Genomic DNA, 22,697 nt, shown 5'->3' with positions numbered 1-22,697 from the left:
TCCAGGAAGGCAATCTGTAAGGTAACTGAACCTGACAAAATTCCGAGTTAACCTGCGATGGACCACCGCCCCGCCCAGGCGATAAGGTGTAGCAATACTGCTGCGGCTTCACCGAACAGGAGCCGGGGGTAACCGCTGCCAGTAGGCTGGCCACTAGGCTCATTTTGAAGGCATCTTGGCTTGGTTAATCCGACACCAGTTTGGGGCCTGGCGTTAATCGTGAAAATACGATAACATTGGACTATCAAAAGATACGATAATATTAGATATATTGACATCACCTGGGTTAAAGTAGTCCAGAATGAGTTTGCTTAAATGTGATACTGACTGAAGTTTTGACAAAAAGAGAAAAAAAAAAATCTGCAGAGTCAAGACAGTTGATGCTTTTTAGATCTCAGGTTATGGACGTGATTTTTTCGGCTGTGAAGGCTGAAAAGGGCGATTTGTCAGTTTCGTTAGTCTAATTTCAGTCGGTCTATTGTTAGTCGAATTCTGTTGATGTCGATGATAAGCCGTTTACATAGCGCAGGTAACTGCTGGTATATCAGTTCAGTGGTATCTGTCCTAGGTAAGCTATCTGGAGCCATTTTTTTGGGGGGACAGTGCATTCAGTCGAGTCCCAGACAATGCTGTGCTTCGTTTGTAAATGACTATTTCTAGGCGCTGTTTTGTGCTCAGCAGTCTCTAACATCTAACTCTAACAGTTTTAGCAATGTAGGTGGCCTGGCAGTAGCAACTTTCTGTCACATTTTATTAGAAACAGTGCTCTGAACAATAGTATTTTATTGATTGTGTTCAGCAGTATATTCAGGAAGTGTTTATTTCTTGGCTAGTCGGCGCAGTTTTTCTCTCTTGTTTTTGTTATGGTGCTTTTTCCAAGGCTTGTAAGGGACAGCAGCGCCTTGCTCACTCACGCTTCCAAATGGTCTTGGACCTGAGTTTATTCCACGGGAAAAACAGCGAACTTGTTCCTTACAAAAGAAAAAAAAATAATGAAACAAACAAGAGTGTTAGTTAATAAAAAAATCAAGCTTAAAAATAAAGCTGATTAATGTTCTTTCAACGGAGTTGTAATGCTGGTCAGCGTTAACTTGAGAAAGACGAATAAAAATCTCTCTTCGTCTTTCTCAAGTTAACGCTGACTAGCATTAAAACTCCGTTTAAAGAACATTAAAATACGGTTTAGAAGACTCTTCTTAAAAAGCCCTGTGTAAATGTCGTTTAAAAATCGACGCGTTACATCTCTCTCTTTTTCAGTTATTTGGGAATTCACCTGGCACACAAAAACTGAACTGCTTAGAGTTCTTGTTTATCCTTATCCGCAATATCCCCGCCCTTAAAGTTCATCTTCAGGTGACCTTGGTAACTCATCAATCAGAAATGTCCTCAGTTACAGTTACAGTTAAATTGCTAATTAAACATCTTTCTCAGTCTTAACTATCGTAAAGTTCCTTTTGATCTGATAAAGTTTTATAAGCCCCTTTAAACCGATCGCTGAATCAGCGCTGTGCAAAATACCTGTCTGAAGAAATCCTTGTCCACATCATTCATCTAAGAAAAAGAAAAAAAAAACAGTTGCATTTGACAAGAATGTCCAAGAAAGCAAAAACCTGCTGCTACAACGAAGAGAAACACAGAGGAGAAACGCCATTAGCTTTAATTTCAATGGTCACATTCTGATTTTCTGGCACAGCAGTGGCCATACACTCTTTGAGATTCGCCGAAGGAGGCGATTTCATCGACAAAGACTAACTGAGTTTCAATCAAATGACATACCCGCATAATTACGCTGTGATAACGTTCCAGATTCTCTGCAGAGTTTGCAACAAATATTCATGATCTTTTGAAGAAATATCTTTTGTTTCTTGTCTCATTTCATCTCTGTTCTCTTTCAACATCAAAGATTAGCTGTGTTGAGCCACCCGCTAATGAGAGAGGGTGGCTGTACACAGGCTGTAAGAACGTCTTCGATTGACCTTACTTAGGAATAAGCATCAATGGAATAAGCTGTATATCTCTTTAAGAATATTGTGTAAGACAAGTGGTCTCTACTTACTTTCACTGGCAAACGACATTCAATATATAACGCCTTTCACGATAATATACAACTTGTGGAGACTCAGTTTGCGGTAAATCATTTTGGAAATATGCAGACACCGTGCACAATAAACTATTTGTTTACGAAAGTAAAAAAAAAAGTATTTGTTTAGTGGCGGATCAAACAAGTCATAAACCACCCGAATAAACTCTTACGGAAACTATATTTCTAGATCACATGAGAATCGCTGTATTGTTACTGTAAGTACCGCATTATAATTTTATAGGGAACAATAAGAACGCCTCCTCTTGTTTTGGTCTCTGGGCCACAACCCTGTGGTGGCAGTAATATCGACGGAAACTGGGTAAAGAGAGTGTGTAGGTTAATATGCTGCAGTAACACCAACCTGTCTGGGAGCTTCATCTTTTCCCTTGAGCTGTTTGCCTTCAAAATCAACAAGTTTTTGCGGTTTATGTCCCATTTGTTGAAAGACAGCTTCGTCCTCTTCAGGAGGCGGAACACAGTAGAGAAGTTTTCCCTGAAGGAAAATGAGATAATAACAATCTAAACCTGCTTAATGACCAGTTACAGCAAAATAGATTCCACTGATAGCATAAAGTAACTTGATCAGGTTTCTTCAACGGGAGGTAATATGATAGATGCTTTTTCATTCAGTCAGTGACACAGGCGTACTTGGAAAAAGAAAATCCGATTGCTCCCAAAAGGAGTCAAACCTAAGACCTTCCAATTACTAGTTCGGATACTCTAACACTGAGCTACAGGAGACTCGTGGGAGCTAAGGCCATTAAACTAGGTTCATGGGACAAACATCCTGTATACTGCTAGGATCTGAATATCAACGAGCAGGTAATATCTTCCCAGGTAATATGTAATATGTTTCCCATTGCAAACTACAGTGGACAATATTGCTGATGAAAACCTCTTTCTTCATAAGAGGACAGTAGAACTATGTACCTTAACATAATCCTTAAGGATGTAGCGCGCAGACCGTGAGCCATCGGGCATGCCATGGGATGTCATAAAGCCTCTCTGATCTGTAACACAGTCATCACAAACGCGTTATTACACTTCCATACACAGGAGTAGCTTACAAGTGCTTAGAAACTAGGATGTGACGCCAGCCTCCTTTTGATTTCTGCTACGCATCACATGTAGACAGAAAAAGCCCTGGAAATGTGATTTGCTTAAGATTTCAAAGTTGCACTGGCATGAAACAATACACAGTTTGTGCTCAAATGTAAAGGCATCTGTTAAGGACGATGCCTATTTTTGTTACTGTGCAAACGTTCTTCCCATCTCGTGATACTCGGACACTCTTGGGGCTGTGAGTTAGTGTCCTTAATAGTAAGAGTCTGTAATAGCGGGAATTTATGTAAGTCAAATGTCCGTAATTAATTTTTGCCGGGGATTTAGCTCAGTGCTGTCCGTATTATCGGGGTGTTCATAATAGCAAGGTGTCCGCAAGGTGAGAGTTGGCTGTACTTGGTATAAGTACAAAACTTACATCCATAAGCAGAGAGCAGCTCATCAGCCAAGGGGGCTCTGTCCTCTTCCTCTTGGGGCAGGGTGATATTAATACCATAGACTGCTTCAAGAATACTACGAGGAATTCTCTGACAGAGGTGATGGCAGTAAAGGAAACAAACTAGGCATGTACAGTGACAAGCCAAACAATCAGTTTAACCGATAATATCAAAGAACAAATTGTCCTATCTTGTTTCCATACTTTTCTTATAAAAGTACTAGGGAGAAGTTATAAAAATATCTTGAGAAAATTCACCTTGGGAAATCATATCCTTAATTCTCATGACCATGGGTTGAATAAGCATTAATATTACAAGGAGAAATTTGATGCTGATCACTGTTAAGGCTAGAAGGGTTAATACAATACTGACACAGGATTTATTAGAGAGTGTGGCAAAACAAGATTATCACCAATAAAAATATATTACAAATGAACATATGAAAGTAGCAGATCTGCATGAAGTTAAAAGTGGTGTGCAATTTTCATCCATGAGGGCCATGTTCCTATTACAAAGAGAATTGACAATTAAAAACCTTGTCGGAACATGGATGTGTATTATTTTAACAATGTTCAGCTGCAATGCAAACCTGAAAATGCTACTGCTATCAAATCAACTTGTAAGATGTTCCTTACCATGACTAAAAGTATTTCAAACGCTGAGAGCATAACCGCCATATATTGAATTTTAGGCTGATTTTTCAATTGCACAAAAGTGTCTGAATTTTTGCATGTCGCATTCAATTTCATCAGAGAACACTGCTCAGTGTTTTTTCCGCTGATTTACACTAATCCCAGTTTTCAAGAAAAACGAGGCCAAAATATTGAGACAGCAAAATTATAAGTTCTGTAGTAGAAGCTGAAATATCTTTGGCCCCGTTTTGTGAGGAAAGGTAATTCTACAATCTCTGTAGGGTGCCTCATGAACCCCCACAAGCCAATTTCTAGAATAAACTCTGTTGACAGACAGATTATGAATATACTGATCAACAGATGAGTATCAGTGTTCCTCAGTCATGTTGTAACTACAGTGTTCACTACCGATAAGTACTCATTTATGAAAATCAGCTAAGCTATGATACAGAAGTGATGTAAAAGGATATAAGAGAGACAGGAGGCACATGATCTCTCATCTGGTCAATAGGTAAAATACCATTGAGAATCATATCAGCTTTGGTAGACACAAATGAAGGGAACACCAGACCTGGGCAATCACACAACAATACTTCATCATTCACATAGAGGGTCTGAAAAAAATATTAAGTAAAACTACAGTGAACAACACAATCCGTGCTATATAACCCCCAATAAATTTAATCTCCCAGGTAATTAATCATCTTAGTTTGTTATAAACTGTATGCGATTTGATTGTTATACACTTCCCAATAACTTTTCAATCACTAATTTTAATTATTTGTTAACTTATTAGTAATGTCAGTCTAATGCTTATGTTTTCCTAGTTTTGCTTTTCTTTTTATTCATTTTTTGAGCATCGTATTACTATCAGTTATGGTTACCCACCTTGAATAGCCCTGCTAATTGTGGGTAACTAATATCGTAAAAGTGTGTGCCCACATAATAAAATTGTTACACGAACACCACGTATCTACCTGAAAGTGCTTAGTTCGTCCAGGTGTGGCTGATACAGGGACCTTCTTGTCATTTAGAAGTGTGTTGATTGTCGAACTTTTTCCAACATTTGGATACCCTACCTGTCAACACACCAACAAAAAACGATAAATAAACAAGCCTATAAGAAGTACATAAATTAGTACAAGTTTATTTGATCGATTTCCCAAATGACCAAAGGGAACAGGATGCTAATGAAATTAACATTTGGATGCCAAAGGTCTGCATCACTCAACATCACTCAACTTTGTTGTTGTTTTTACTTACCAATCCAACAGTGGTGAGACTCTTTTGGGAATAATCTTCTGCGTTTGGGTCATTTTTGATGTGAAGCATTTTAAACTGAGCCAACAGTTCATCTCTTGTCAGCAGTCTTCCTGAATATTCATTATCACCTGATGCAGATGTTGACAAATCCTCTGATAAAGCATCTGCGGCTGCATGTTCCTCTGAGCATTGTTCACTTACAACATCATCACTACAGGTACTATTACTTCCAGTAAAAAGAGATGCTTCTCTTTCTGTAAGTGTCTTGGTGTTGCTCTGAATGTTAATTGAATCATTTTCTCTTTCCTGAACACAAGATTCACAGTCTTCTGTAGTGCTACTGGAAGACACAACAACTGTGCTTGCAAGTTCAGTAGATGTAATAGCATTTGACTGAAACTTGACTGGACTGTATCTTTCATCACCACACTTTTCTTGTTGTTCTTCTTGTGAATCCTCAGCACCTTCCTCAATGGCCATTTGTGAAAGTCTTGACTGCAGTAAAATTTCTTGTTCATCACTGCTCTCATCCTCATCTTCACTTTCTATTTCTTTCTCTTTCGTTTCCTGTATTTTGTCTTCATCTGCAGCTTTCAACTGAAAAAGAAACAAATCATTATTAATACCACTTTTAACGTTTGTTCTCTCCTGTGCGTTCAGCACACGAAGAACTCCACAAATTAACTCAAGCATGCAAACACAAATTATATCATTTCCAGGGTTAACTTTCATATCAAGTTAAAAGTAATGAGATGGCAGGTTACTTTTCTGGTGCACAAAAGGTAAGATTTTCTGTGAAAGCAGGCCCAAGGTTGTATAAGATTGTTCCTCCCTATAACCCTTATTACTCAAGAAGAAATGATGTTTGATGTTAATCGCAACTATTAAGTTGTGTGGTTCCAGGAAATATCCATCTCTCCCCCCCCCCCCCCACACCCACATCCACCACAGATGGCATGGAAATTCCATGGTGATGGGGGTCTTCAAAAATGTAAAGAAAGTATGAAGCTACATTTGAATTTCCAGAGGGTAGGGGGAAAAAATCCCTTCCCTGGGGGAAGACATGGACACAGCTTGTTAAAAAGCCTGAAAGAGTAAAATGAGCAACTACTTTATCATTCACACAGTGTAATTACCTGCCCTTTAGCAACAACAATGTAACAAGCTAAACTTACTGCTGTCAGCCTCTCATTTTCTTGCTGTGCAGACCAGAATGCCACTGGTACCTTTATGCTTTTGAAATATCTAGCCCAAGAATATCTACAAAATTAACATATCACAAAATTAATTTTAATAACTATACCAAAACTTTACAAGAAAAACCATCAAAATAAATGATGATATAGAGTTACTAGCAACCAAGTTTAAATTACCTTTGTTCTGGAGTTAGAAAATCTGCTTTGTTTATAAGAAGGAGATTGCATTTATTTGGATCGACTTCAGTCACATAGTTCACCTGAGAAAAAATGAAACATCAAGGATATGGTAAATGCTGAGCATGGGGCAAAAAATGTGCAAAAAATGAAACATCAAGGACGTGGTATTAAAAATGTCGAGCATGGGCAAAAAATGTGCTTTATACATGAAGCACCAAACAAATGTTTTCTCACCAGATCTTCACATCTAAACAACAGGGGGTTCCTGGCATCCACAATCTGGACAATAACATCACTAAAGAAAGATAAAATGCAGTTTATTAATGTCATTCTAATAGCTAGCCTTTTCATTCTTGCTTTCCCCCTAAACAATCAAACTAGGTCTTTTCCTCACAAGAATATACTTGCAATTATGTACCAGTATTTATTGGGCAATTCCAGAAAATATCCATACCCAACAACGGACGGCTTCCATGTTTTAACCCCCCCCCCCCCCCTTGCCTTCGGAAATTCCAAAATGCGTTACCCCCCCATGCCCTCAGAATTCCATAATAGTGAACCCCCCCTCCCCTTCAGAATTTCCGGTTTTTCTGGGAAGTACATTTTCAACTTTAGCAACGCCTATATGAACAAACGAACATGAATTTATGCCTCCTCGGGGCTGTGATCTAGCAGCGCTAGGCGACAAGCTTTACTCTTCAGCGACAAGAAAAACCTACCGCTAGTGGCCAGGCTGTGAAATTTTCTTTTTAAGTCCGAATTTGGCTATAACATTATAAACACCATTTACGGCAGTTTTACTCCACTTTGTTTTCTTGTGCCATTCAACTCCTTTAGGAAAAGAAGGAAACTAGAACAACGCATTGGATGAAAACAAAATTATTTCTTTCCACCCCTTGTTTTATACACGCACAAAATCCATAGAATGTCTGGGATTCCAGGACTCCTCGCATGCTTCAGGCGGCTTCAGTTTCTGAACTAAAAATTCAATTAAATTGTATTTGTGATTCCAGGCGCTATCAAGAGAAAACTTGTGGTTTCAATTACCACATTACGAATACCTAGTCTTAACTATTTCAAACTCTTATAGCGAGGAAGAAGAAAAACCATTGTCAACAACATTGAAAACAACTTTATGCAAATTTATCAGTGATATGTGCATGTGATGCGCGTCTTGAATATTCGATTCCACGTGCCTGAGTCCCTCACGAGTAAACATACATCGTTGCTGTTTTGTAATTATCTACTTTATTTACAAAATGTTACTGAAAAAAGGAGCAGTCATTAACCTAAACCCCCGGGGGGTACTCCCCCATATAAGGTATATAAGTATGTGCCGCCCCAAAGGGTATGGTTTTTGAGCCGTTTTGGTCTGAAACCGGGTATAGATTTTGACAATTACGGTCTGAAATCGGGTCGGGTTTTTGGGGCGGGGAACATTTACGAGAGCTTACAAACATATTTATATTCTCAGTACGTAACTGGAACGACTAACTGATAACGAGAAAAAGAAATAGATAAACTATGTCATTCCAGCTTACTTTTACTCCTTTCGTCAACTTCCGTTCGGCACTGATGCATAATTATCAGGTCTGAAAACGGGTATGAATTTTAGAGGTCAGGTCTGAAAACGGGTGTGGAAAATGGCATGTTTAGGTCTGAAATAGGGTCGGGATTTGAAGACCCGGGCAGCACACCCCCACCAAGAATTCCGAGGAGTACCCCCCCCCCCCCCCCCCCCGGGCCTAAACCCTCATACAAGAGCAGCCTTCCAGTCGATCGACTCTTACGCCGGAGCACGTGGACAAGATTGCGTCTTTTTCGCGGAATGTAACACGATCGCTTCTGAAATATCTTTGCTGCGCAAGCAGTACACTGCGCAAGATTATACTTGATTGTACTTGAATCTTTCGAATGAAAACTTCGGAAAAAGCATTTCCTTATTTAAAAACGTACAACGTCTACGGTAGAATTCGGCGAGGAACCGGGGAAACTTCAACGTAGCCGCTCGCTTGCCTTTGAGCAGACTTTGTTTACATCTTCGGCGTAGCGTCACAAATTTGCATAAATATTATCGAGATCATCGAATCTCAAAAGGCGATCTCACGTTTTCTTCATTTCAAATTTTAACCGTGTCTTCCTCTCAAAGATGACTGGAATACCTGTCCACTAAACCCAGTAATAAACAGTGAAGGAAAAGAAACTAAAAGATTGTGACTTTTTCGGCCGCTGTTTCACAAGCTGAGAATGGAAACACGCGCGATCGCTACCAGTACGCTGCACATAATTATGCTTGATTGTACTTTAATCCTTCGAATCAAAACTTCGAAAACAACATTTCCTTGATTAAAAAACGCGCAATAGCCCCCCCATGCCCTCAGAATTCCATAATCGTGAACCCCCCCTCCCCTTCGGAAATCGTAAAAGCTGTCCGTGGTATGGTATGGATATTTTCTGGAATCGCCCATTTCATTAGGGGTAAGTACATGTAGCAATGCTTAGACTAGCTTCATTATCAAGGTATTCTGCCCTGCCATTTGTGCCACTAGGCCAGGCCCTATGAATGTTTTATTGTGATTTCATATAAAAGAGCTTTTTATTTCCTCTACTTTGGCTTAGTCCTCTTGCCCTTGACTGTTAAACACCCCTTTCCCCTCAGCAATAACCAAAAATGTAAACTCAAAATTCAGGCTGGAATTGGGGTAGAGAGGGGTTTGATAAAGGCAGGTGCATTCAGTGACCTGTTTTAACAAATTATACAGGTTGTGTCTTTTATGGTGGTAACAACAGTCATCTCTGCAGAGTGAGATGAATCAACTGATGACTAGGTCAATTTTACATAGATTACAGTAAACAAGATGCCATTCAAGAAATAAATATTGTGAACACTATTTAATCATTATTGTAGTAACGATTTACTAAGTACTGTAACAGTAGATACATCTTCTTAGTTTCAAAATGTCGCAAATCAGTGGGTGCATTATCTACCTGTTCTCTACGTGAACTGTAGGTATCAGAAGGGTACATTGGACAGAAGGACATAGTAGAACTACTCATTCACAACGATGATGACAATGACAAATCCACCATTGTTGTTGACAAAATAATATTTTGCTGTTATTTTTCTGTTATCTATTTTCTTCCAGTGTCAGTTCATAATTTTCTCGTGCAGACAGATTAATATTTATTATTAATTTTAAAGATATTTAAATTTGTATGTTTTTGTTCAAATTATCGAATGTGTGAAAGCTTGAATTACTGGTACCCGGCTTGGTAAATAAAGCAAAGCCTGTGAACCTGTTCATTAAATTAATTCTGTTCAATCACATGTTTCAAATGAAACCTTGTCCACCGTCAGTTGCTTGTACTTTATAAGCTTATTTAAATTGTTACAAACAAACTTATTTTATTGTGAACAACTGACAATGGATGAGGTTTCATCTGTCAGCATGTTTTGCTGTTTGAAAAGTATCGTGTGGTGTCTCAAGATGCTACCATATGTTACCTAGTATTGTTATGTAACTTTGGTAATGTCTTACACATTAACTTATGATAATGTTACACATACAAGGTAAATGACATCTGTACCTGCGTTCTATCACCCTCCACAATTGCCTCCAAAAGTCCAGATTTCGTTCAAATGGTGTTAGAAGTATGTGATCCTTTTCTTGTAGCCTGATGAGAAAAACAAAGACATTTAAACAACTACTGAATTTAAGAAAAAAAACAATATCCATTACTACTCATGGCATGTAAAAACATGATTTGTTCAAGTGAGGACCACTGATTTGAATTTTTTATATCCCCACTCTTAGACTAGAACAATTGGGCAGTTCTGGAAACATTCCTTTGTACATGGAACCATGTTTTAGGTTATTCTAAATGTCATTTACAAATCACCAATAAGCTTGTTCTGGCTACCACTTTGAGGATGAACAATAATAATTATTTAATATGCTATGTGGCTAAATGTAATTTAGGCAAAGTTAAAATCGAGGCAAGTGCTGGTCAGCGGTGCCCGCATGGCTGGGACATGCGGGGCGGCCACCCTACTTTGCAGGGGCCCCTGGGTTCTTACAGCTCACATGTTTGTGCCAATTCATTTCGCATCTGTTCGCTTGCCGGAGCTTGTGCTGTTTAAGTTTGTTCTGGCTACCACTTTGAGGATGAACAATAATAATTATTTAATATGCTCTTACTGTGCAAGCTGCCTTCTCCAATCAAGAAAACTGTCCTTTTCCCGCTGTTCTAAAACATCAGCTGTCATGTTCTCATCCCATTCTGGCCTACACACAAAAGACAAGAAAACAGTCATTGAATGTTTAACAAATATATTTCATTTTGCCGTGGGTCTGTACTTTGATAACGCATAGATGACATCAAAACGTGGTGAGAAAAAAGAAGTACAGTACGAGTCGCAGGCGAGTAGCATGACTGATGTTCTTATCAACAGACCTATGGCAAAATGGAATCTATTTGTTTTATACAATAACCAAGACATTTCAACACATTTCGTGAGCGAACATCGCTTTGACTGAGCTGAGTCAAAAACTTTCCAGCAAACTTTCAGACTACTACACGCACACAATTATTGTGATCCTCTTAACCCTTTAATCCCTAAGAGTGCCAAATGGCACATAATGCCATAACTCTTTCAATATTTGACAGATTTCTATGAATTTTTGACACCAAGATGGTGTTGTGAAGATCTACTCATTAAAAGGATAAAACCATAACCCCCTCCCATATATGATATGGTTGACCACCCCCATAACTTTTCAACTCTTTCCCCCTAGAAGTTGTGGGTCTTAAGACATCTCTCACATTAATGAACTTGTTGAGACCTGCAAAATAAGCTATAGTTCAGGGATATACCTAATATACACAAGGATTGGGACGTTTTTGAAGTTTTAAATTATTACGTTTTAAGGCCATTTATCTCAAAGCTATAACTTTTCTCATTCATAATTGTATCAGTTATGAAATACACTCATGAGTACATGTAGCTTTAAAATGATATATCATACATGGACATTGAGTTTGAAGTCTTGGATCTGGAGAAAATGTCGTTTTGCCTTAGGGGTTAAAAGGTTAATAAGTATAATCCAAAAGAATTTCACTAACAATATTTTCAAAACTAACCTTTATTCCAGTGGGAATTTCTGCCCCCAAAATATTACAGCATGTCACCACTCACTTCACTGCACGCTTTTTTTTAATTGATTACTCGCCTTTGCCGGATTTCTATCAGCGACAAATTTGGGCAAGTATTTTCTTCATTTTCACGTCACAACAAAGTTCTAGTTCTTTTAACCTGGTTGAGGTCACTCTCAATGGTCTTTGTCCAATTTTTCATTGGACAGTTTTCCTTTCTTGTGAAATTCTGGATTTCTATCAGGGACAAATTTGGGCAAGTATTTTCTTCCTTTTCACGTCACAACAAAGTTCTAGTTCTTTTAACCTGGTTGCGGTCACTCTCAATGGTCTTTGTCCAATTTTTCATTGGACAGTTTTCCTTTCTTGCAAAATTCTGCCCAAGTATGTTTGTCCGCTATTTGCAAAAACAGTTTGCAAAACTGTGTTGACCAGTCACTCCGAGCTGGACTCTAAACTCTGATCACGTGCGCCAGTCACACCACTCAATGATGTAAATCATGCATCTATACTTTAATCACAAACTCCGCTCCACCAATCACAATGCGAGTTTTACGGTGTATACTGGTCATTGTATAATATGCACTGCAACAGAGTGAGGGTGACAAGTATAAGGTCATGCAGGGAAGTTCTTCCATGTATTCAGAAGGCCCCTGAAACACTGGATTTATCATGACTCCCCTGTTGTTGAAGTTTATGAAGCCATGATCAATGCAGAAATTATATTAAAAAAAGAAAAAAAAAAAGGAAATCTAACTCCACTCTCACTGGCTATCTTAAATTCTCAATGTCTCTCATGAAAAGTTTGAGTAGAGGGATCTGCTGTATGTTTTCTACTAAGTTTCCTATAACAAACCAACCTGCGAGGAATCCTGAGAAAATGTTGATATTCTTGCTGTGCTTGTTTGATCGCTGCAGCTGTTTCACTACTCACAAGCCCTTCATTATGCCGTGACGTCACAATTGTTGTGTTCAACTTTTCTGCAAACAGTTATGAATGCAAACAAACTCATGTTACAGCACGTACAAAACATTTTAGGGAATTGTGCAAAAACCTTCTGCAACATAGAGTTAAGAAACTTTTTTTAAAATTTATGTCACAGTTGGATAATGAGTTAGAAAATAATGCAAAAAACAACATCAGTCAATATATAACAACAAAAATTGCAATTACTGACTTTATTTTGAAGATGAAGATGAAGTGCATTGAAAATTCCCCGATTTTGGAAAAAAAAAAAACAGACACTTGGAACTACCTGTTGATATGATCTCATTGACTGCTAGTTCACGAGACAAACTTTTGTCGACGGAATATTTAAATGGTGTCTTTCAGTAAACTTCACCATTTAGGAAGGCATCATGTTTATCATTAAGCCTATTAAATTTTGTTTAGTTTGTTTAGGTAGCAAATGTTTCTATATTTAGTTTTAATAGTGAGTTCCCCTAGCTTTGTTACAACTGAGTAACAAAGATGCTAAAAGAACATAACAGAGGAGAAAGCTTTGTTACCAGTTCTGTGTTATTAGCACTGTACCTGCAGAAAACTCTGTACCAGCCAGTTCAGCAGTTGCCAAGAAATCATCCAAATCAGTTTGTTCTGTGATGGATTGAACATTAGGACCTGTCCCAGTATCCAGTTCACTACAATGCAACTAAAAGAGAACTCTAGATGTTTTCAATGCAATGCATATATCACATGTTATTCAATAGCCAGAAGGTCTGTATAGGGAACAACTGTACCCTCAGTTTTGAGTACAGATCAAGGCTACAAACTTAAGACCAAGGGCTGAGTTGTCGCGGTACAGACAGACCCTGGCCAGTAAATAATTTATGCTATATTTGAGGATAAATGAGGTAAATTAAAGGTCGTGCATTGTATCCTAGTAACATTGATTTTCATGTGAGAACCATAGTTCCATATTCTATTTTGTGATATTAAGGGTATTCCAAAGGTTTGCAGGGTTACTTTTATAAAAAAAAACTTTTTTCAGCCAATTTAAAGTTTATTTCAATTGTTGATTTAATTATACCTGAAAACAGAAAAATGAAATCTAAAAATCCGAGTGAGTTAAACTTATTGAGGAAAATATTAAATTTTTTTAAAATAAAAGTTAATTAACCACCAAAATGTCATAACCTCCAAAAGGAATGAGCTCCCCTCTGACCAGGGTGCATTCCGTGTACTGCTCCTCCCACCATGCCGAAGAAACAGCAAGAGTTTTTAAGTTCTACACCAACCCACTGATGCAATGCCTACACCCTGAGTGATATAGTTCAGTTTGTTGGGATGTCTGCATTAATGTAACGGCTGGTAATTCAGTCAAGACACACACAGTCAGTTTTGGATTTCAGGGCTTTCACTTACCTACCAAACCAAAAATGTTTAAAAGTAGCATTCACTTTCATTCACTTAGCTTTACAGTGATACATAGATTTCTAGGGTTTCTAAAAAAAAGCGGTGCGTATACAATTTTTTTCTGGGGAACACCCACAAAGGTTTAGAAATAACCTTAAGGCTGAAAGTACAAGAATTAGCCTATCACATATTTTGTCACTTCCATTGATTTCATTATCTTAAATAACAAAAAAAGTCATTGGCTTATTCTTCGCTGCTGATGAAAGGTATGGTATGAATAGGTATGGTATCATACAGTATAATTTCTCATTCATTATTATTTTTTTAATCCGCAGCTCAAATATGTGAATTCCATCCATATTAATTATTTTACTTCAATCTCTTCACCTCTATGGGTATATCATGAATATTTCCAAAACTGACAGCTCCCAGTTGGCTTCAAACCTCAGTTGGTAAAACACTGCACTGATATTGCAGAGGTTATGGATTTCAATTCCCATTCTCAAACTCTTTAATAATTCATCAAGCCAAAACAAAGCAAATCACTACCGTGAAGGAGGCTTAGAAATGTGATCTTAATTATCATAAAATTTGTGAACTTTTGCTTCGAATTTCTCCAAGAATTATCAATAGTTTGAGAAGCTATATCAAACACTCGAAAGAGGGTTTCCTCCTACTTCCAAACACCTTGAAGTTATTTAAAGTGTATATGACACAAAATCTTTTATTAGCTTATTAGGAAGAGCTTTCAAAATGATGAAGAATGGCATTTATTTTATTGCGATAGCATTCTTGGTTGCCGAGTTATTTAAGATTTAGGTTTATGCAAATTAGACAACTTGTGATGTCACAAGACTGACACAAAATGAAGGGAAATCACAAAATTTGGAATATCTACGCAAATACTACATCTACAGGGTTGACATTTTGCAGGGTTGATGTGCTGACAGAACTACACATTGTGATAGTGGCTATGATGTCACCATAGCAACGTACTCGTTACCAGACCTCTACCTTCCCAAAATGACAAATGCCTTATTTATTGCTCCACAGTCAAACAGAATTTCTTATACTTGTGCTGCGTAATGTCCATATTCCCTCACACCCACTGAATAAATATCAAGAGCAAAAAGCGCTTCTTGGGAAGGGAAACTCTGATTTTATCCTTTGGATGGTGAGGGCCTGGAACCCATTGTGTTGCCATGGAAATGTCATAGTGGATCATATCATGAAACTTTGTGATGAGTATAACAACTCTACAAAGTTTCAGTTCTATACAGAAAAAGGCTTAAGAGATATTCCATTTTTTGTGATTTCCCTTCATTTTGTGTCAGTCTTGTGATGTCACAAGTTGTCTAATTTGCATAAGCCTAAATCTTGAATAACTCGGCAACCAAGAATGCTATCGCAATAAAATAAATGCCATTCTTCATCACTTTGAAAGCTCTTCCTAATAAGCTAATAAAAGATTTTGTGTCATATACACTTTAAAAAAAACTTGGCTACGCCTCGTTTTTCCTACCTACTTCTCGGTGTTTGGAAATCGGAGGAAACATTCTTCCTCATGTTTGATATATTACTTCAAGCATGAAGATTGTAAGGCTTTCTTTTTGCAGCTGCTACAGTTGCGTATATAACTACAACTGTTTCTCATTTGTAAAATAAAAAGGTTATGGTTAATAACAAATCTCAAACTGTGAGAAGATGACGTACTCCATGTCAGTCACACAGAGATCTTTGAAAGTTCCCATAATCCAATTAACCATTAATGACTGACTTTCACTGATTGACATTCACGGCATTTGCCAAACAAGGCAGGCATTTTCATGAATTTTGAAGACACAAGTCTGGACAACTTTGGTGTGTATCGGTTTCGTGGTTTCACATGTTATTTCCTGTGTGTTCAATCGATAGATTATCTATAAAATCGGTAAATTAAGAAATTTAATGATAAATTTTTATCGATTTATTGAACTGTATTCCGATATTGATATTTATCGATTGAACACGCCGGGTGTTATTCCATGGCTCGTTTTAGCATGGCGGAATTTCAAACATCTCAGCCTTGCTATCTTTGGCGTCGGGTTCACATGGAGTGCACGTTAGGCGAGAACGTCTGAAGTTGCTTCATGGTACAGAAAGGTTGAGACCAGCTCAAGTACGGGTTCTAACTCCTAAGTTCTATGAAAGAGGCTTACCCAACTATCAGCGTGTTTGATGTTTCTACCGCTCTTGGCCCTTTGCCTTATGATACTTTTCCCCAAAACTTGCTGGTTCTTTTTCCCCATTTGAACAATAAAAGAAATTTAAAAACGTAATGCACACTTCTTCGACGTAGGTCTCGACTGATTACTTCGTATATGCGGTAATGTAGTGTCTCCATTTACGAGATTCGAGAAGACGCGCGCGTTGTGCACTGGGTCGCGCACCAAGCACTACCCCGTATGCAAATAAAACAAACCAATCAAGACAAAAGTCACGGTTCGCTGGATGAACGTAGGTTGTCGCCGGGAGACCAAATTACAAAGAAACTAAAAAGAAAGCGGATTGCAAAAATGGCGCATCAAATATGGACAAAGTTGTGGAATTTTCGACCAATCTTCTACGCAGTGTTAACTCGGGTTATGTTCTTTATCCACGGGTTTTTGTCTGTTTGGCTTCTTACTCACTGTCACGAAGAATCCATCTATTGGTTAACCATAGTTGGAGTTGTGTTGTTGTTCTTTGAGATGGTGTATACATTGCTTGCTCGCAAAGGACAAGAATACAAATAGTAAGTTTGCCCAACACATATTAAATCCTGTTAATGTTTCTTCATTAACTTTACAAGAGTATAAATTGTAAGAATTGGCTACGTCCGCCAGTGATGGTGTGGCATGTGCATGTTCTGTTGCGTGAAACTGATCGATTGATCCGTGTATCTTAAATCACAAAGAACTACGGAGTGTAGAGCTAGAGAAGCTTTGGCTAGTGCGTAGTAGTGGGGCTTAACTGCAGAATACCCTGCCACTTCAACTGTACCCCTAAATGGAGTGGTTTCGTGGATACGCAGTCAAACAGAGTCAAAATAATTTTGTATGCAGAAATCATCTTGTAAATTAATTCGCAAGTGCATAGAAGTATACATAGTAAAAAAAGAGCGTGTTGCACGATCAAAAGGAAGTACAAAATGCATGTATATCATTTCTAGTTCATCTTGTATCCGTGTGTATCCACTTCAATATATCCCTACTTTATTCACAGGGGAGGGGTGGTCTAGTTCATTTTAGGGGATTGACACAAGCCAAAAATGTCCAGATCTAGAGGTTGGTATCTCTGTGGTGGACTTCAAATAACAACTTAATGTTTTCTTTAACACACATGTTGTTATCTGTTTCAGCTTTTGGCCCAGTTGTTTCTTCTACATGTCTACAATGATTCCAATTATCTGGATTGTAGAGCTAGAACTTCTAAGTCAACGTATAAGTAATGCAGCTACCGGTACATCTGGTAATCCATCAGATGGGGGGACTCAGAATACTACGACTCAACCGCCCACTGAAAGAAATGCTCCCCCAGGGGTAAGTGCATCTAATGATTGAAGAAATCAGGTTTGATCTGTCTGTTTTTAATGTAATAAATAAATATAAATGACTACTCTCCCACTGACAAACTCTGCTACACTGTACATGTATTCATTAGTAATTATTATTATCACTGTTACTAATGAATAGCAGAGCTTGTCAGGGGGAGTGTTGTCGCAAGCCAGATATGTGGTATGACGGTAATGTGCCCATCAAGAAATGTAAAAAAATGTATCCAAAGCAGTCTTCAGTGGGACAACTAATTATACTGATGGATTTTTTTTCAATTCCACTTTCTTGAGGATGCTGCCTATTGATTCAAAGTATTTTGTGCGGTTTATGACTATATGGAAAAAAAAGATATTAGCAAATGCTATTGATATCCGAAAAGAAAATTTGGGGTAACTATGCATTTTTCAAAGATACTTAAGCCTCAATTTGAAAACAAAATGCCATACACTGTATGTATTTTAAAGTTTTCTTCAATTTTCTGCTTAGCTATCTGTGACAATTGATTGTCTGGTTACCCCCAATTTTCTTTTTTCACTTCAGTAGCCCTTGCTAGGATCTGCTTTCCCGTGTGTCAGTCATAAACCATGTGCAAAGATCCTAGGAGACACCATCCTTAAATCTTAGACATTTGTAACAGAGAAGACAAACAATAGTCTTAATTGTTGGTATACTGTATGACCAATAGGTTATGGGCAATAGGAAAAAAGTAGCTCAACTAAAATGGTCACTGGACTTTATTTTCTATAATAATGATGATGATGATGATGATGATCATCATCATCATAATAATAATAATTGCATTCATACAATGTAACACTGTATTCAGGAATTTTCTCAAATGTTGCTTGATGCATTTCAGCCATTTCACTAAGTACTGAGACTCCTTGGTGAAGACTGTTTCCTAATATTGATTGTCTGTTTGTTTTCTAGTGCTTAGGTAATTTGGACACACAAACACTGGCCAGACAGATCTGTGAATTAGGTCTGATCATTGGTATCATCGTAGGCAGATGGCTGTTGCCGAGAGGGGAGATCACCCGTGACCAGCTGTCTGCCCTCTTATTGGGTTATGTGGGTACTGCAGCAGACATCCTGGAACTATTTGAAGTTCTCGATGAACAAGTTGTGGAAACACAACGTGAAGTAACACTTGCTGTGTTAGGTGTGTACACCTGGAGCTTGCTGCAGTTTTGTCTGGTCACCACAGCCACTACTGGAAAGAACAATCAGATACGCATCACCAACAACAAGGTGAGTAGCAGTTGCTCCTGTTCCACTGTGCTGGTGGATCATCTTAGCAGAGGGGGAAGGGAACCATCTCAGGGGTACAGTGGTAAAGCCACTGAACCAAGTGACCTTATTCTGATGAAACAAATGTTTGGTTTTACCAACAGAGTTGGTAAGGTAATTTGGCCACCATGACGAAATTCAAGTGCTGGCATTTTGAACATTAGACTTAACGCTGAGAACCTCTTTATGGTGCCCAAATTACCTCCATTTACCAACTCTGTTGATAACATCAAACATTTGTTTTCACTAATCCTCACTCACGCAGCACTACAGTTTCTTGAGAAACTTATCCCTTACCTGTTTAAGTTTCTGATAAAGGCTGGAACCTTCAAAAGAATCGAGTACAAATTACCTATTAATAGTACCTAGGTAGAAATGCTTATATAGTTTAAAAAGTGCTCCTAACATAAGTTTGCATAGAATTCAAGTTTAAGAGTATTATGTGGCTCAATGTGTGCCTTTGAGCTTCAAGCAAACAAATAAAAAGGTCACATTTTTCCTGTATTTGTAAGGAGCTGCAAGTCAAATTATTATTTTACAAATAAAGTTTTTATCTTGAATTGCAACTTTTGACACACTGTACAACAGAGGGTGGGCAAAGTAGTGTAGACATATGACACGTGTTGGTGTGCCTCAATGTGTAGTGGTGCATAAATTGACCCGAATGGTTATCTGAGATCACATGTATCTAACAAAATTTAATATATAAATAGCATAAAACAACATAAAAGACAGCAACACAGCTTGTCACAGGAATGTAACATGGTAATAAATACATGTAATTGAGGCATGATTATTAACCACAGTTCTATCTGGGTTGGGATAAAGCTTCTACTTGAGCATGGTGTATGGGTTTATACTTCAAGACTGTGGATGTACCAAGTATTGCGTATCTCAATAGCCAGACTTTGTTTGTACCTCCAAGCAACGTTACATGTATGATGATTTTATTGACAATTGACTTCATCCCTGAACTTGACAACCAGGAATATTTCTCTTCTAGGTGAACCCTGATGATGTAATAAATCGCAAAATCAGTCTGCATAGGTATGGGAAGCAAGAAGACCTCAAAGAGAGATATATTCAGAGATTACAGATGAAAAGACGGCAGACAGAGATGAATGTCATGAGAGGGAAAGGATTCAAAGGTGTAAAGGAGAAAAAAATCAATCCTATTACTACTGCTCGTGGCGAGGTTAAAGAAATTTCTCGCCGTGAAATGCTTCTTCATGGTGACATATTTGGAATCCTAACAGGCATCTTCATGCAGGATGGTCCATTTCTGATCCTTAGATTGCTGCTTATCATCCAGTACAAAGTGTACAGTGAGATGCATATCTTCTTCACTTGCAAGAATGCCATTGCTTTGAGCCTCCTGGTTTACAGGCTGTGTATTCTTACATGCAGTGGTGAAGATGAAGAAGACATTGAGCATCAAGAACAGGAGTCCAGGCTACAGAATGTTCAGCAAGCAGTGCTAAGTGAGAACTTTCAGAAAGCAGGTGCCATCCAGCTGGCAGGATAAATATACAAGTTTTTGCTCTGATGTAAATTCATCTTTCCTAAGTTATTGATATTTGCCAGGGAATACTCTGGGACAGCAAGACTGCTTAGTCCTAGTAGTTAATTTATTTGACAGGATAAAAGTACAAGTACAAGACTTTCTAGACTTTCTATGCTGATCAATGATTATAATTGAATCAAAACTTTTGGAATACACTTGAGAAATAATAATACTAAAACCTATTATAAATTATTTTTATAGGGGCTCAAACGGCAAAATTTTTCAACATTACCCCAATGTAAGGCTAACATTTTGGTAATTTTAGTTTGGATTTCACCAGGCTGGTCGTGACTTGTACACATGTGAAAAATATAATTGGCAGACTCAGCAAATTATAATCCATGATCAACATGTTGGGACAATCCAATTGTAGTTTCTGTTTAGGAACCTTACTTGTATGGTAAGAATAAAGGGCTATGCCATGCTCATGACCTTGTTTAGTATACATGTACATGTACAGTAATTCTTAATTTCATCATTCATTGGAGGTTTTAAACTCAAATAGGAGAGAATACAATTAAGTCTATTGAAAATTGCAATTAGCATTCCGTAAACTTTGATCTTTTTGCACCATGAAAGGTTTGTAGAACAATTTACTCATTGTGTTGAATAGAAATGCATTTCCCTATTTTCTGTACAGTGATTAAACTCTGACTCTCTGACACTTCAGCTTTCTCAGACTGGGTGTTTGAGATAGTGGGAGTCTGTAAAGTAGAAGTGATGTTGCACTCTAACATTTAATGCAACCACATTTTCTTTTTTAGTAAAAACTTTTACATTTGTAAAATATGCAACATAAACAAGTACAAAACAAATGTACATGTATGTAGCTAGCTTATACAGTTCAGTTTATGATAGATCATTTGTCAAGTGTATTTTTTTATGGTAATGTCAGGATTCATTAGATTGAGCTTGCTTTCCAGGATAACCCACACTCAAGACCGTGCATAGTACCACATCCATTCTAGCCTCTTACACAGTTGTTTTAGGGGCATTATATCACTCTCCAAAATACAATACCCCTAAAAGTCACTGAGTGAGAGGTGACATGGCCAGGGAGTAATGGATATTTAACCTGGAAACTCGTTCTCCTTTTCTGTGACATGAAAAAGACCTCATCCTTTCTCAAAATAGCCTGCCAAAATGTCCATTTGCTTTGCTCACAAAGAGATTGTTTCACTTTAATTTGTGGCAGGTAGAACATGATTTAAAAAAATGTAAAGGCGTAAAGGCTATTAATTTATTAACACAATGAATCCCCTCCAAGATAACTCTGAATAGTGCAGCCCTGGGGTAAAATACAGACTGCAGACTAGATTGTTATTATCATTGCCAGTTTCAACAATGACGACCAAGGCTATTGCTAAAGAAAACTTTCAAGTAGCCAACGAGTACAAGAGCCGAGAGGTTAGGAGCCCAACATGTGAAGTGTTAGGTGCTGCTGTAAAGACTTTAGGCGCACAGATCATTTTTTTGGGTGCCCCAGGATACCGGGCTCCTGTTAGGCAGCAGCCTTGACAATTATCTCTTATAACTCATTCTAATGTGGTTCAAGCAAGTGGAATTTTGCATCTTTTGAGAGTTGTTTAATGCACACACAGTTGTAAATAGTAATATAAAATACCACCAATGTACATAGTAGTCAACACATTTTGTATTTAAAGTCTGATATTTTATTTTTCTCATTCAAACACATTTTTCTAAAGTATACAGTGAATAAAAAGTTGAAAAATACTCCCAAATGACCTGGTAGATGTACAGTGTGTGTAGTATCACTAAGAAAGGCGATCACCCAGGCCCTGCAGTTAAATGATGTCATTCTATTCCACAATGATGTATAAGCACTTCGCAATGAATATGAAAAGTTACCTTGAACCACATGAATATTGTACTGTAAAACATTCA

At 37.9% G+C, this 22,697-nt stretch overlaps 2 protein-coding genes across 2 annotated transcripts; one reads left to right on the top strand and one right to left on the bottom strand.

Moving 5' to 3' along the window:
- Window positions 1–768: 768 nt before the first annotated feature.
- Window positions 769–16,701, bottom strand: LOC146489637 (large subunit GTPase 1 homolog). Its single transcript, XM_085103592.1, has 16 exons — window positions 16,562–16,701; window positions 13,542–13,659; window positions 12,868–12,988; window positions 11,053–11,139; window positions 10,442–10,528; window positions 7,088–7,148; window positions 6,851–6,933; window positions 6,653–6,737; window positions 5,478–6,074; window positions 5,192–5,293; window positions 4,685–4,828; window positions 3,564–3,681; window positions 3,014–3,093; window positions 2,445–2,576; window positions 1,519–1,551; window positions 769–971 (listed from the first exon to the last, which is right to left on the bottom strand). Exons 1-16 carry the CDS (start codon window positions 16,649–16,651, stop codon window positions 819–821), a joined length of 2,091 nt encoding a protein of 696 aa, XP_084959718.1. The 5' UTR covers window positions 16,652–16,701; the 3' UTR covers window positions 769–818.
- Window positions 16,702–16,842: 141 nt separating this feature from the next.
- On the top strand, window positions 16,843–22,526 carry LOC146489636 (transmembrane protein 26-like). The gene is made up of 4 exons (XM_085103574.1): window positions 16,843–17,136; window positions 17,743–17,923; window positions 18,869–19,189; window positions 20,232–22,526. Exons 1-4 carry the CDS (start codon window positions 16,919–16,921, stop codon window positions 20,751–20,753), a joined length of 1,242 nt encoding a protein of 413 aa, XP_084959700.1. The 5' UTR covers window positions 16,843–16,918; the 3' UTR covers window positions 20,754–22,526.
- The last annotated feature ends 171 nt before the right edge of the window (window positions 22,527–22,697 follow it).

The sequence above is a fragment of the Pavona decussata genome, unplaced genomic scaffold (assembly GCF_977016875.1).
Source record: "Pavona decussata unplaced genomic scaffold, jaPavDecu1.1 SCAFFOLD_4, whole genome shotgun sequence".
Taxonomy (NCBI): Eukaryota; Metazoa; Cnidaria; class Anthozoa; order Scleractinia; family Agariciidae; genus Pavona; species Pavona decussata.
This window is presented reverse-complemented; position numbering and strand designations above follow the sequence as displayed.

What these genes read in the sequence shown, in the direction of transcription:
- LOC146489637 (XM_085103592.1), bottom strand. Translation starts at nt 16,651, where the DNA reads ATGGGGAAAAAGAACCAGCAAGTTTTGGGGAAAAGTATCATAAGGCAA. An exon ending in GTCTCACCACTGTTGGATTG is followed by an intron (nt 5,294 to 5,477) that starts GTAAGTAAAAAC and finishes GTGTGTTGACAG; the next exon opens with GTAGGGTATCCAAATGTTGG. An exon ending in AAGATGAAGCTCCCAGACAG is followed by an intron (nt 1,552 to 2,444) that starts GTTGGTGTTACT and finishes TCTTTTTCTTAG; the next exon opens with ATGAATGATGTGGACAAGGA.
- LOC146489636 (XM_085103574.1), top strand. Translation starts at nt 16,919, where the DNA reads ATGGCGCATCAAATATGGACAAAGTTGTGGAATTTTCGACCAATCTTC. An exon ending in AAAGAAATGCTCCCCCAGGG is followed by an intron (nt 17,924 to 18,868) that starts GTAAGTGCATCT and finishes TTTGTTTTCTAG; the next exon opens with TGCTTAGGTAATTTGGACAC. An exon ending in TACGCATCACCAACAACAAG is followed by an intron (nt 19,190 to 20,231) that starts GTGAGTAGCAGT and finishes TTTCTCTTCTAG; the next exon opens with GTGAACCCTGATGATGTAAT.